Source organism: Anopheles arabiensis, chromosome 2, assembly GCF_016920715.1.
Source record: "Anopheles arabiensis isolate DONGOLA chromosome 2, AaraD3, whole genome shotgun sequence".
NCBI lineage: Eukaryota > Metazoa > Arthropoda > Insecta > Diptera > Culicidae > Anopheles > Anopheles arabiensis.
Window position 1 is genome coordinate 86,466,574 of NC_053517.1, and position 12,437 is coordinate 86,479,010.

General features: G+C 48.7%; 3 protein-coding genes and 1 non-coding gene across 9 annotated transcripts; 1 reads left to right on the forward strand and 3 right to left on the reverse strand.

The window, feature by feature from the left end:
- Positions 1-127: 127 nt before the first annotated feature.
- Positions 128-2,938, reverse strand: LOC120896452 (probable elongator complex protein 2). The gene is made up of 4 exons (XM_040300580.1): positions 2,673-2,938; positions 1,252-2,611; positions 396-1,182; positions 128-334 (listed from the first exon to the last, which is right to left on the reverse strand). The coding sequence occupies exons 1-4, from the start codon at positions 2,793-2,795 to the stop codon at positions 220-222; spliced, it is 2,385 nt and encodes a 794-aa protein (XP_040156514.1). The 5' UTR covers positions 2,796-2,938; the 3' UTR covers positions 128-219.
- Positions 2,939-4,118: 1,180 nt separating this feature from the next.
- Positions 4,119-9,532, forward strand: LOC120893737 (ARF GTPase-activating protein GIT1). The gene is made up of 6 exons (XM_040295804.1): positions 4,119-4,972; positions 5,049-5,725; positions 5,817-6,059; positions 6,146-6,424; positions 7,481-7,659; positions 7,732-9,532. Exons 1-6 carry the CDS (start codon positions 4,915-4,917, stop codon positions 8,447-8,449), a joined length of 2,154 nt encoding a protein of 717 aa, XP_040151738.1. The 5' UTR covers positions 4,119-4,914; the 3' UTR covers positions 8,450-9,532.
- A 462-nt stretch (positions 9,533-9,994) lies between these two features.
- Positions 9,995-11,781, reverse strand: LOC120893738 (dynein light chain 4, axonemal). Of its 6 annotated transcripts, none has more exons than XM_040295810.1 (5): positions 11,662-11,781; positions 11,550-11,582; positions 11,293-11,409; positions 11,001-11,084; positions 9,995-10,831 (listed from the first exon to the last, which is right to left on the reverse strand). In XM_040295810.1, exons 3-5 carry the CDS (start codon positions 11,359-11,361, stop codon positions 10,667-10,669), a joined length of 318 nt encoding a protein of 105 aa, XP_040151744.1. In that variant the 5' UTR covers positions 11,362-11,409; positions 11,550-11,582; positions 11,662-11,781; the 3' UTR covers positions 9,995-10,666. The 6 variants fall into 6 exon arrangements, with proteins under 6 accessions (XP_040151744.1, XP_040151743.1, XP_040151742.1 ...); XM_040295809.1 differs by having other exon boundaries at positions 11,293-11,470; XM_040295808.1 differs by having other exon boundaries at positions 11,293-11,428; positions 11,662-11,780.
- A 525-nt stretch (positions 11,782-12,306) lies between these two features.
- Trnae-cuc lies at positions 12,307-12,378 on the reverse strand. Its single transcript has one exon. It is a non-coding gene; the product is annotated as a tRNA-Glu (tRNA).
- Between the last annotated feature and the right edge of the window lie 59 nt (positions 12,379-12,437).

The following is a 12,437-nucleotide window of genomic DNA, read 5'->3' on the forward strand; positions in this document are numbered from 1 at the left end:
TACATTGTACACCGTTTTGAGTCGCTCACAGCTGGAAATATTTAAAAACTGATCCTCATACACTAAGGACAGTGAAAGGGTTGGGGGATTCATTTTTTTTTTCAATTGGAAATGACTGCACACGTGCTTTTGCTTATTTCAGATACTGTTGTAGCAATAGTTGTTTTTATTGTTATTATTATCGTAACATATAGCTTCATATGTGTTCGTCGTATTCTTCTATAGCTTTATACTATACACTCGCACCAAACCATCCTCCCCGCAGCTGGCCAGCTGATGTTGTTCTACGTGCGGCCGGAATGAAAGACGCTTGACCGTGAGATGATGTGCGTGACTGAAATAAATACATTATAATGTAAAATGTGTCTTCAAACGCAAAACCAATTGATACTTACTCTTCCGAAATATTTAACAGAAGATCCCACTGGCCCAATGCGTACAGCTTAATCACACCGCTCTCAAGCCCGACGGCCACTAAATATCGGCCATCCGACAACTTCCTCCTACCAAACGCGACCGCAGTGATTGACTCGTTTTTAAGTTCCAAAACACCGGCCTGTTCAAAGGGAGCAACTGCCGCGCCATTCGACTCCTCGTTGGCTGCCTTCCATGCTACCACCTTGCCATCGCGCGATCCCGTAGCAAACCGCTCCGAATCGTGTGACCAATCGCAGCACCAGATGATGCGCGTATGCACACCCTTCGTCTTGTCGGAGCGCATCACCAACTCGAACGCGCTCGACACGCGCCGGAACACGGAAAATGTACGATCACGTGACACGGATAGGAGTTGTTGGCCGTCCGGAGCAAATGCCAGCTGTGTCACCGTTAGCTGGTGTGCGGTAAGCTGTTGCACAACGCGCCAGGAAGCCGTGTCCCAGAGAAGGATCTGTGCCTGATCGGTCGAGGTGGCGCGGCAACCGGACGCGATGAGTGCGCCGTCGGGCGAGGATGCGATCGCATACAGCTCGTTACCGTGTCCGTAAAGCTTTTGAATTTCGGGCCACAGCGTGTTTTGCATAAGGGTTTCTTCCGCCGGCGGGGATTCTAGGGCGATCGGGCTGAAGTAGTGCTCCGGATACATGTCCTTAATGTGCCGGGAGTCCGTTTCCGGTGTTTCAACCTCAAACACGGCCTTGTTGGACAGTCCCAGCGAGGGAACGGATGCACCCATTGGGTTACCTGAAGAAAGGAAAAAGAATTAAAAGAACAAATATCGTTCTCAATCATCAACCACTAGGCAATACACACTTTCCACCACTGCATCCCCCTCCGGATCGGTCACTACACTGCACAGAGCTCGGAAGTTTTGCACAAAGTTCGACGGCGCTTGAAAGATGCGTATTATCTTCTCTTCAGCCGCACTGGCCAACCGGTAGCGCGACAGCAACGTTAAACACTGCATATCGTAGCCGTGCACCTGCGGACGTCCCAGCTCGTGCCACGTTTCTTCCCCTTCCGGTCGGCTCCACGGTGCATGGACGCGTGTCGTTTGATCGGCAGAAAGTGTCACCACGTACATTCCACCGGCCGGATCCCACGCCAGATCTCTTACACCTCCAAAATGGCCACCCAAGATGGTGCTCGGTTTCCAAAGGCCCGGCTGTTCCGCATCCTCGCGCCACAGATGAAAGCTGCCCTGAAAACCGTGCCCAATGATGGAGCTGCCGTCGGGTGAGAATTTTCCTCCGTAAAATCCGAGCGAAGATCCTCCCACCTCGCCCACGCGTACGCTTTCCACCCAAACGCCACTCTCGGACGGTGTCCACACGGTCAGGCTCTTGTCGATGGAGCTGGACAGCAGGTGCAGCTTGGCGTCACGCATACAAAAGTGCACCCCGTACACCCACCCTTCATGGCCCTGCAGAACGGACTCCAGCGAAAGCGCATAGTGATACTCGGCTCCATCCGCGGCTCGCACCGTAAACGTACGTTCTTCCACCGTTATGTCCTCTTCGAGCAGAATTTCCTTAAACTCCTTTTGCTTCTGCAAGGACGCCCTCGGCGAGATACGCCACAAGCGTATGAACGTGTCCTGGGACGAGCTAGCCAACAGCCAATCCTCACTGTCCGGCAGCTGGATGCAATCCAATCCACGCACCCAATCGCAGTGTCCCTTCAGCTGTTCCACCGGCTCAAACGTTGCCTCGTCTGCGTCGGTTCGCTTCTGTCGGACGCACAGCTTCACCACATCCGTGTCGGTTGTGTACGCAAGCATCACTGCGTTCGATCGCGGCAAGCAGAACAACTTCATCGCGAACGTCAATCCCGAGCGTAGATCAATCGTTTGAGTGCATTCGAAGGTGGACTCGGCAGTCGCTTGCCACAGCTTGATGGAACTATCAACCGATCCAGTGGCAACGATCAGATTGTTCGTTGCAGTATTGACCAGTGCATCCACCGCAGTCACACCCTTCGTGTGGCCCTTTAGAATGTATCGTACCGCACCGCCGTCCTGCTTCGTGTTCCACAGTATGCACGTTTCATCGTCCGAACCGGAGAGGAGATTAATGCCACCGTGACACTCGCTCCCGTCGCGAACCACACGCACCGTGTTTACTCTCGCTTTGTGGCCAATTAGTGTGCGAACGATTTTTACTGAGCCATGGTACTGTGGAAAGAAGAAACGTTCAAGTCCTCGTGCTCATGTTGATGGGGGAGACAGAGTTTACCTTCGGATCGAACACTGCAATGGCGTTGTTGGCGGCGAAGTAAATCAATCCATCCGGGCCCCAATCCAACGAGTCCGGTGTCCGATTGCAGGCAGCAGAGGTGTAGATCGTTTCTACGGACATGTTTAAGCTTTCGTCGAAGGAAGAACGCGAACCATCCGCATGTGCGCTGGCGAGACCGGGCAATGTTTACAACCTTTGCGAGGCGTGTTTTGGTTAGGCTGTCAGTTTGACAGATGGAACTGATTTGTAAGGGCTGCTTCAAGCGGTGGTGATTTATTCAAAATTGTCGTCATTTTCTCACAAATTAAAGCAATATAAACGTAAAAATAATAAGAACTTGTGTAATTGGAATAACATTACACATTATTTAACGCATTTCTAGTAGAGTGGGGGAAAAAAGCGGAACTGGGTCCGAACGGTTCCTTCAAATTTCGGAACCAGTTCTGAAGGGTAGGTTCAATCACTCACGCTGGAACCGTCTGGAATCCTCCGGAACTGCCCGGAATCGTTTAAATCATCAAGCATCAACAGAATCGACAGAATCGTCAGAATTGACTGGAATCGTCGGGAATCGTCGGAATCGTCAGGAATCGTCGGCATCGTCCGGAATCGTCTGTATCGTTGAAATCGCGTAGAATCGTAGTCGATCTAAATAAATGAATGTGAGAAGAAATTTTTGTATTGTGCGCACCTCTGGCTAATATGCCCTCCCTAAAATGTTTGGAACGTTGATAGAACCTCTTAGTATACTGGCATCAAAAGGAATTACTCGTATTACGGTGTTCAAGTATTTCGGGGCAATCTGTACGGTGGCAGTGAACTCCGATCCATCGAGTGTAGTTTTAGATATGAGATCGGACCATTTTATTTTTATTTTCCTCCGTTTTGTTGTTCTAAATATGGCCAAGAAAAAGTTGACTTATATTCTAAAATACCACGAGCTAATGCACAGTTCACTTAACATGTGATCGTTTAATTTAACTTGACTTATTGTAGCATTCATATTAGGTATGTGGGCTCGGTCCATTCAGGAACCTATAGCTGGCGTTTTGTTAAAGTCGTATGCACTTTCACAAATATCGGTCGACTACATTTCGATTCCAAATGATTTCGATGTTTCGGACGTTCCGAACTTTTTCGGATAATTCCGGACGATTTCGGACGATTTTGGACGATTCAAAACGATTCCGAACGATTCCGACGATTCCAAACGATTCCGAATAATTCCGATGAATCCGACGTTCTGGCCGATTTCCAATAATTCCAGTGGCGCTAGCAATTCCATTTCTCTGAACTCGGAATCGGAAGCAACCTTGCCAGAACTGGAGCGGAACCGTGGGTGCGTTCCAAAGAACCCATCACTAATGTCTGCCACCAACATCGTTCCATACCGATCAAGCCAACCGCACCACCATTCAATCCAACCCTGCAGTGCATCCGACGCAACCGGGCAGGGATGCGCGAGGTGCGGCCGCAGTTGTGTCAAAACATTCAGTAGGTGTGTAGTTTGATGTTTTTTCCCCCTTGTCGCTGCTTCTAAACATAGAACAGTGGAAGGAAAAAGGAAGCAACGCAAAGCAGCAACAGCACCAGCACCAGCAGCAGCATCTCGAAAAATGGCGACCTTCGTATTGGTGGTGGTGGAGAAGATCGCGCTGGCCTTATAGGAAACCTCAGCCCGAACACGCACTTGCTTGGCGCTGCGTGGGTGCTGGCCGTGCAATATTGCAATATACCCAGCAGCAGCAGCGATTGGTCATCGTCTCTCGTCCACACCGACGCACACATACGCACACACAGTGATTCCCGTGCTACTCCCAGCATCCCAGTTGCCCCGATCTGATGACCGTGTGTGTGGGGTCTGGTTTTCCTCGGCAACCTGTTTTTGCTGCTGACGGCGAGGCTGCATTTTCCTGCCAAGGGTGACCCTGCTGGTGCGGGAGTTTTTCTTGAAACATAAAACGGGTTTTGTCGTCGTGCCACAGTGAAGCGCCAACCATCTCCCCGGGGGCAACCCATACGTGAGTTTGTCTATGTGTGTGCGTGTTTGTGTGTGGTGCACCCTCTGCTGCCTGGCCTACTGATCGCGGCAGTGACGGTGAAATAACGGTTCGCCCCCACAACCAGTGTGTTCGCCAGAGTGTGGCGCATTTCGAAGCGACAATTTGATAAGTAAACAGTATTTAGAAGCATCTGTGACTACTAGGAGCCGATTGCCCGGTCAAAGCACAAAACCACCATGTCACGTGCTAAATCGCGCATACAAACGGATGTTTGCGGGGACTGCGGGAGTGCCGGTAGGTGGTCACCATTCCCTCTGTTTTTGTAGGCTTACACTCACCGCTTCGTTTTTCACCCCTTGCCCATTGCCAGATCCATCCTGGGCCTCGATCAACCGTGGCATTCTTCTCTGTGCCGATTGCTGCTCGGTACACCGCAGCCTCGGACGACACATCTCGCAGGTGAAATCCCTGCGCCAGGGCAGCTGGCAACCGTCCGTGCTGAACTTTGTCAACCAGCTCAATGCGCACGGTGCCAACAGTGTGTGGGAGCATCTGCTGCTCGATTCGGCCGCACCGAAGAGCCTGAAGCGCAAACCCGCGCCCAAGGATGCGGTACACCCGACCAAGGCGGACTTTATCCGCGCCAAGCACGTCCAGCTGGCGTACGTGCTGAAGCCGACGTTTCAGGCGGAGGAGGGAAGCAGCTTGGAGCTGGAGCTGAGCAAACAGCTGCACGCCAGCGTGCGGGCCGGCAATCTGGAAACGTCCCTCCGGCTGCTGGTGCAGGGAGCGGATCCAAACTTTTACCACGAGGACAAGGGCTCGACGCCGCTGCATGTGGCCGTCAAGTCGGGCCAGCTGTCGCAGATCGAGCTGTTGCTGGTGTACGGGGCGGACGTGAATGCGCTGGACGCGCAGGGCAACACGCCGCTCGAGCTGGCCCGGCAGGCGAAGCAGAGCGTCATCGCGGAACGGCTGCTGGAGGTCATGTACGAGGTGACGGATCGGCTCACGTTCTTTCTGATTGGCAAAAAGCCCAACCATGCGGTAAGTGTTCGTTACAAGTGGTTCAAAAATGTTGTGTATTTTGTGCATTTAGTAAACAATTTCTTTGTTGTTTTTTTTGGCCGCTGTACAGTCTGGACAGCATCTGCTAATCCCGGGCCAGTCGAAGAAGGAAATGAGCGAACAGCTCAAGATTGCACGCGGCAAGCTGCAGCTCGTGCCGAACCGGATGTTCGAGGAGCTGGTAATGGATCTGTACGACGAGGTGGACCGTCGCGAAACGGAAGCCATCTGGGCGACGAGCACACTCAATCCCGACTCTGGCGCGGTGCCGTTTCTGCCCACAAATCCTCACCTTAGTGCCACACGAAATCAGGTATGTCGTCCACGTGTCGGAGGAACGCCCTTTACATGCAGCCAACACACGAGGAGCATCATTCTCCGTTTTATTGTTGCTCACAGGGTCGCCAAAAGTTGGCTCGCTTTAGCCAGCAGGAGTTTGCCGGCCTGCTGATGGACGTCCTGCTCGATGCGCACCGGCGTCAGAATATGGCCAACCTGCGTCCCATGGATGGGCCGTTGCCGGCCGGTTTGGCACAGCTGAAAGCGGCCGCCCTAGCACCCGGGGCGGCCGGTGTTGGTGGTGGCATCCGCGATTCCAATCTCTCCGACGATGAGCCGCTGTACGATGCGGTCGCGTCCGACGACGATTACGCTGCGCTGGCGCCGGTAGCGCAACAGGTAAAGCTCCTAATGCGCCAGAAAAAGTCCGTACTCAATCATAACAACAGCTTCGGGTGAATGGCTTCCGGGTGGTGGGAGGGATCTCCGGGTTGGGGTGTATGTTACCACGAAACGAACAAGGAAAATATCATTACAACCGGTAGCCGGTAGTTTAGCCAAATTTTTACGCATCCGCCACTAACACTAACCATTACTAACGCATTGTGATATTAACGTAAAACAAACGCTGAAGTCAAACTCAACGAAGTGGGTGGGTGTGGGAATTAAGGATAGCTTTTGTAGAGCAGGAGAACGTTGTGCTGAAACGTGTAGCATACATATATATGTGGGATGATCGGTTTCGCGCGGTGCTTAGATGTGTTACATGTGCTCTCTGTACTCTGTTTGCATTGTATCGGTACACTTATCCATTCATTCGTTACTATAGGTGTTTGTTTCTATTTACACTACCACTTTGCCACTACCACACTGACAATGCTCATGTTTCATGTTTTGTAAAACATCTAAACGATAGAACTGTTCTCATTGTGCCATCTCAGCTCATTTAGCGCTATGATTTACATACGTGTTGTTAAAAGCCAATGTATCGAAAGTTGTATGTGGTTTCTGTGCAGTTAACCAAGGAAAAAAAACAACGACACACAGATCATCCGTCCGTACTGTAGCAAAAGCCATGGAAAACTATTCCCATGTCACAGCAAACACTAACTGAACTAATAAACGGTTTTGCGATCGCAATTTGCGCCTAATACTAACATTCTGCCCACTCCTAACCTCGTTCTTCAGTGTGTATATTCGTGTCATCTATCTTTCCCCTATGCATGTTTTTTTTGTGATGTTGCAAGAAGTTCTCTGTTTTGTCCGGCCTATTGTGTACTATACGTAAGTTTAATTCCATTACTAAACGTCTAAAACTAACACTCTTGAAAACCTGAACGATGTTAAAGAGAGTTAAATGGAATGCGAAATATTTCATCCTTATTGCTTCAATTCATCCCCGTTTTTCCCGTATCATCGTCATCTCCTCCCGTCCTACCTCTCCTGTCCTGCCAGGCCCTTGTGAACAAATCATCCCCGGCAGCCGTTTCCAACGTGGAGGTGGAAACGTTGCGCCAGCGAATACAGGACCAAGAGCTGACCATACACGAGCTGCGCAGCATGATACAGAAGCTGGCCTCGGAAAACAATCAGCTAAAGTCGTCCATCGACACAAAGGATCACGATGTGCAGCTGTAAGTGTTGTGCGGTTGACATTATTCCCTCCAAAAACAAAAGTACATTCACGCCTTTTTTTATCTTTGCAGACGCATCGATTCGCATCTGAACGGTTCCGGCGGTGCCAGCGAAGGCTCCCCGGAACGGGACCAGGAGGCAAGGCAAGCAGCCGCCGCGGCAGCCGCTGCCTACGCCAAGCGACCCGTAAGTATGTACGAAACGCGCCAGACGCCACGCGACGAAAGCCGGCCACCGATCACGCAGAGCCTTTACTCGATGGCTCCGGCTGGTGGCAGCGCCAGCATGGACCCGGGCAATGGCACGCATGTGAACGGTGGCACCGGTGCTGGTCAGCTTCCCTCCTTCGAGGAGGTGAAGCGCCGTACCGATGTAGTAGCGCGCCGCATCAAGGACCTGTTCGCAGCGATGAAAGATCTTTCCCAGCGGGAAGCGTTCGTCCCGTCCGCGGAACGGATACGGCTGGCGGTCGTTGATTTGATGGCCCTGTTTCCCGCCTCGATCATTGCGAGCGAATCGCTCCGCGGTGCCCTGCAGCAGCTCAACTTTCACGGCAACCTGATCCAGGCGGAGTGTGCCCGGCTGCAGCAATGCTTGGCAGCGGAAGGTATGGTGGCGACGGCGGCCGGCACTGTACCGAACGGTGGTGGTGGTGGTAGTGCCGGGGCGGCCGGTGCAGCCAAACCGTTGGCGGAAAGTATTCAGCAAAGCATGGAACAGGTGCGTGGCTGCGCGTACGATCTGGCAATGTCCACCAAAATGCTCATTACTCATCTGCAGCAAGCGTAGAGCTGGTTTAGCACTGTATTAGCCTTGGTTATTTTCAAAAATGTCTATTCTTTCCACCTGGTTTCAATTCCCTTTTTGGTAGTTTATAGTCGAAAAAGGGAATAATTTGTAGCTAGCACCATTTTCCGTTTAAATAACTTACACTAACTTACTCAGACGGCAGCTAATGTAATCCAACGTAACCCAGCCAAACCCAGCGCGCAGCCACCGAACCAACAGCAACAGCCCGTTCCGAAGTCAAAACCCGCACAGTATTCGTAGCCATTTCTCTAGCAAGGACGTGTGCGCAAGTCCTTTTGTATTTTCGCCAAAGCTGCGCAGCTTTGAGCGTTTCTTTTTGCAATATTTGTTATTTCTAGTTTTATTGAGCACCCAGCAATTGCCGATTAGCCTTCATCCCGAAAGTGCCAAACGAACACAGGACCAGTGAACGCAGTTGTTACTAGTGAACCATTATTTTCTTATATTTTTCTTGTTGCAAGCAGACAAAACGGGACACTCGTTTGCATAGTAATATTAATCAATTTCACAATGTATCTACTTTTACAATTAGACGGCAAGAAAAGGTATGGCCTAAAGTTGTACACGATCGTTTTCGTGTGAGTGTGTGTGTTGAAGATAACTATTGAATGAGATTTTTTTTATAAATTTTATATGAATTTTTATGTTTCTTTTTTTCCTACGCTATAAACCTAAAACACAGAGATATCTGACAATAATGTGAAGAACAGTGGGGCAATTGGGATTATAGAGCTCTGTTTTATTAAATACTAAACTGAGCAACTCAAACGTTTACAGATTTTATAAAAGTGTTTCTTTCTTCGTTTGTCTAACATATAGTATAGGAAACAATTATACAAGAGATTAACGTTTGAATGTGTTTCAATCGAGTCTCGCAAACTCTGCTAATCGGAAGCAACAATTACACACTGGAAGAGTATTTATCAGCTATTGCAATTGATAGTCCGAAAAATGGCTTCTAATCGATATAACGATAAAGATGATGATAATGATGTTACTAAAATAAAAGATTTAATAATGTGCGGGTCATGTTGAAACCTGGCGCAGCAATGATTTCATAAATGTGTGTACGCTGAGTGCTTTACTGTTAATTAAATGTTAGGTGCTTAAGAAAGAATTACTATTAGTGCACTATGTAGCTAAGTGTCTTACGGCTAATACAAAAGTGAGTGTCCTTTTAAAATCGCATATCTACGGCACTACTACGGAAGGAAAGAAGAAACGAGTACGGCACGAAGACAGTGTTCAGATAGGCTCGGGAAGTCACACGCACACTTCCAGTCTCGGTGTGATCTTCATCATTATTCACTGATCCGCAAAACAACAATGACGCTGTAAGGCGCAGATTAGAGTAGAATAGCATTGCAGAACGTGAGAAACGGGGGGTGGTGGTTGTGGGTGGTAGAGAAGCATCGCGGGAGCACATGGCATGGCAACACCCGACACGGCCACCGGGGAATGAAAAGGGAAACCCATTCACGTCTGGCGCCCTCTTCAGCCCTCTGGCTATTCCCTGAACTTCCAATAGTCCGGAGATGCCGGGGCCGGGGTGCCAGCGCTGGTGCCACTAGTTGTTGTACCCTGCATCTCCCGGGACACTTGCTCTCTTGCTTCATTTACAAACGTGACGCCATTCACTCCTGCTTATTTTGCTTATTGCTGTACATGGTTCGTTTTTGGAGGGTTAAAAAAGGATTTTTTACAGATTTTTGAACCGATCTCCAATTATGGTACATTAATTTTGTGTTTTACCATTTTCTGTACAGTTTTCTTTTTACACATATACAAAAAGAACACACACACACACTTAATAGCATATGTACAGAGGATCATCAGTTTCCAATTTTCAAAGTAGTGCAAATAAGAAGGATCGTTTTTTAATGTTTTTTTTTACAAGGTAGGGACACTTTTATACACACATGTGCGCTTTTGTGTTTGAATTTTGAAATTTTACATGATTTTGAGAAGGATTATTGGGCGGGGAGAAAAACAAGGATCGGGAAACTTACACAGGGATATGGCCGCACTTACACACACATTTACTTAACAAATCGCCATCAAAGAGCAGCGGCTGTATTTATCTTGAATTTGAAAAATGGGAACCTTTCATTGCTGCTTACTGCTGCACGATACTAGAAACAATTGGACTACTATTATAAAAAAACAACCATGCCGCCATTGATCCTAAGCGGTTGCTTAGGAACACTTCCACAGCACGATCGCTAAGTTGCCACCGAAAAACAGGTACAGTATGTTCTTCGTCTCGTACGACACCTCGTAACCGAAGCCTTCGCCGACGACCACATGCCAGAAGGTGCCAAACTTTTTGTCCATCAGCTCTTTGATCGTTTTGGCGGCAACCTGCGGCGGAACCGGGAATCGAAACGGATTGTTGGATTGTGTACAACAACAGGGCCGGTATGTAGATTTTCAGGGTGTGGGAATAGGATTTAGGTGGTGGATGTGGGGAGGAGAATCCGGGAGGAAGCAATTAATTTGGTGGTGCTGAGAGCAATCCAGTGTTCATTACCTCGTAGTTTTGTGCGTATTTCTCACACGCTGTAATGCTCAATTCTATCGCCTCGGCTCGGACATCGTCATTCATATCGGAATACTGGCCCCGTCAACGTGGTGTGAGATTGGTGGTGGTGGTGGTGGTGAGAAAGTGTATTTTGAGTGCATTTTGGTGCAGGATTGAAACAGGACAAACGTTAAAGAAGAAGGGATACAGCCGAGTACACACGGTACAGGAAACATGGTGAATAATTCGCAAAGCGGACATGTACAAACCGAAGAACACACTACTCAAACCACGTACGTACCTTGACCAGTGGGTATACGTGGACAATCTTTTTGTCCGCCTCACCTTCGGCCTTCGGTTGGTCCTCCATGGTGGGTGTAAGATTTGGAAGATTTGCTCACTTCTACTGCAGATGAATCTGTTGGATGAAGAAATTGCTGAACAGCTTTGTTAGATACATCGGAACACATCGCCTAAGTCTGACGGTGATTGTTATTGGAGAATGGGAAACCTCACTTGAGCACACACTGTGTGTAATTAAAGGATTGACTTCCTCACCAATTCCTCTTTAAAAGCGTGTTTCCTACAGCGCTATATAAAGATAAAAGAAAATACAAAGCAAAATTATGCTTTATTTCCACTAAATCAACCACTTTTGCACCTTTTTCACCTTCTTAAAAACTCAGCTAACTTCCAACTCCAAAAAAAACCTCACGTACTAGATGCTGCTGCACTGCAAACTTTGCTCCAATAGTGTGTGGCTTATTTACCGGGCGTTACCATGGTGACTCATCCGTGCAAGGATTCCTACGACGGCATTCTCTGACTGGAATCGGCGTTGTTATGGTGCCGGTAGGGAATGTTTACACCAAAAGGTGCTACTCATGCGCAGTCCGGTAGGCAGCTGCATCACGAATCCTTGAACATCTTTTCTCCCTACTGCTGGTTGTTGTAGCCTTGAATGCGTTCGTTATTCTGAACACGTGTGCTTGAGCATTAGAGCGCTTTTTTATTGCGCGAGGGGAGAATTTGGCCATTTCGTAAACGGGACAGGAGGTGTTCCGATGTGCCCTTAGGATATTTGTTGCTGGAAACAATGTGGGAGGGATTGCTAGATTGTATTTGATTTCTATTAGTCTATCGTGATTGTGGGGTATTTGAAGCTATCGAAGGGTGAAGTCAAATAAGCATTTGTTATTGAATGTCGTTACAACTAGCTTTTGTTGCAAGTTGTATCATTGAATTTCAATGCATCCGTAGATAATCGTGAAAAAACTAATTGATCTAAAAAAGTAAAGCACAACCAAAAGTGATTTTCCCATACCGGGAATCGAACCCGGGCCTTCCGGGTGAGAGCCGGATATCCTAACCACTAGACAATATGGGACTTGTACCTAACTAGCGTTAGGTTGCGATCAGATCCCAGATTGATGTACACAAGGCACT

Bases quoted from the DNA above. Each gene is read 5' to 3' on its own strand.
- LOC120896452 (XM_040300580.1), bottom strand. From the start codon at position 2,795: ATGTCCGTAGAAACGATCTACACCTCTGCTGCCTGCAATCGGACACCG. The intron at 2,612-2,672 runs GTAAACTCTGTC...TTCTTTCCACAG, and splicing joins TTGCAGTGTTCGATCCGAAG to TACCATGGCTCAGTAAAAAT. The intron at 335-395 runs GTAAGTATCAAT...TATTTATTTCAG, and splicing joins CTGTTAAATATTTCGGAAGA to TCACGCACATCATCTCACGG.
- LOC120893737 (XM_040295804.1), top strand. From the start codon at position 4,915: ATGTCACGTGCTAAATCGCGCATACAAACGGATGTTTGCGGGGACTGC. The intron at 6,060-6,145 runs GTATGTCGTCCA...TGTTGCTCACAG, and splicing joins TTAGTGCCACACGAAATCAG to GGTCGCCAAAAGTTGGCTCG. The intron at 6,425-7,480 runs GTAAAGCTCCTA...CTGTCCTGCCAG, and splicing joins TGGCGCCGGTAGCGCAACAG to GCCCTTGTGAACAAATCATC.
- LOC120893738 (XM_040295810.1), bottom strand. From the start codon at position 11,361: ATGGAGGACCAACCGAAGGCCGAAGGTGAGGCGGACAAAAAGATTGTC. The intron at 11,085-11,292 runs GTACGTACGTGG...TGACGGGGCCAG, and splicing joins ACGTATACCCACTGGTCAAG to TATTCCGATATGAATGACGA. The intron at 10,832-11,000 runs GTAATGAACACT...GTTCCGCCGCAG, and splicing joins AATACGCACAAAACTACGAG to GTTGCCGCCAAAACGATCAA.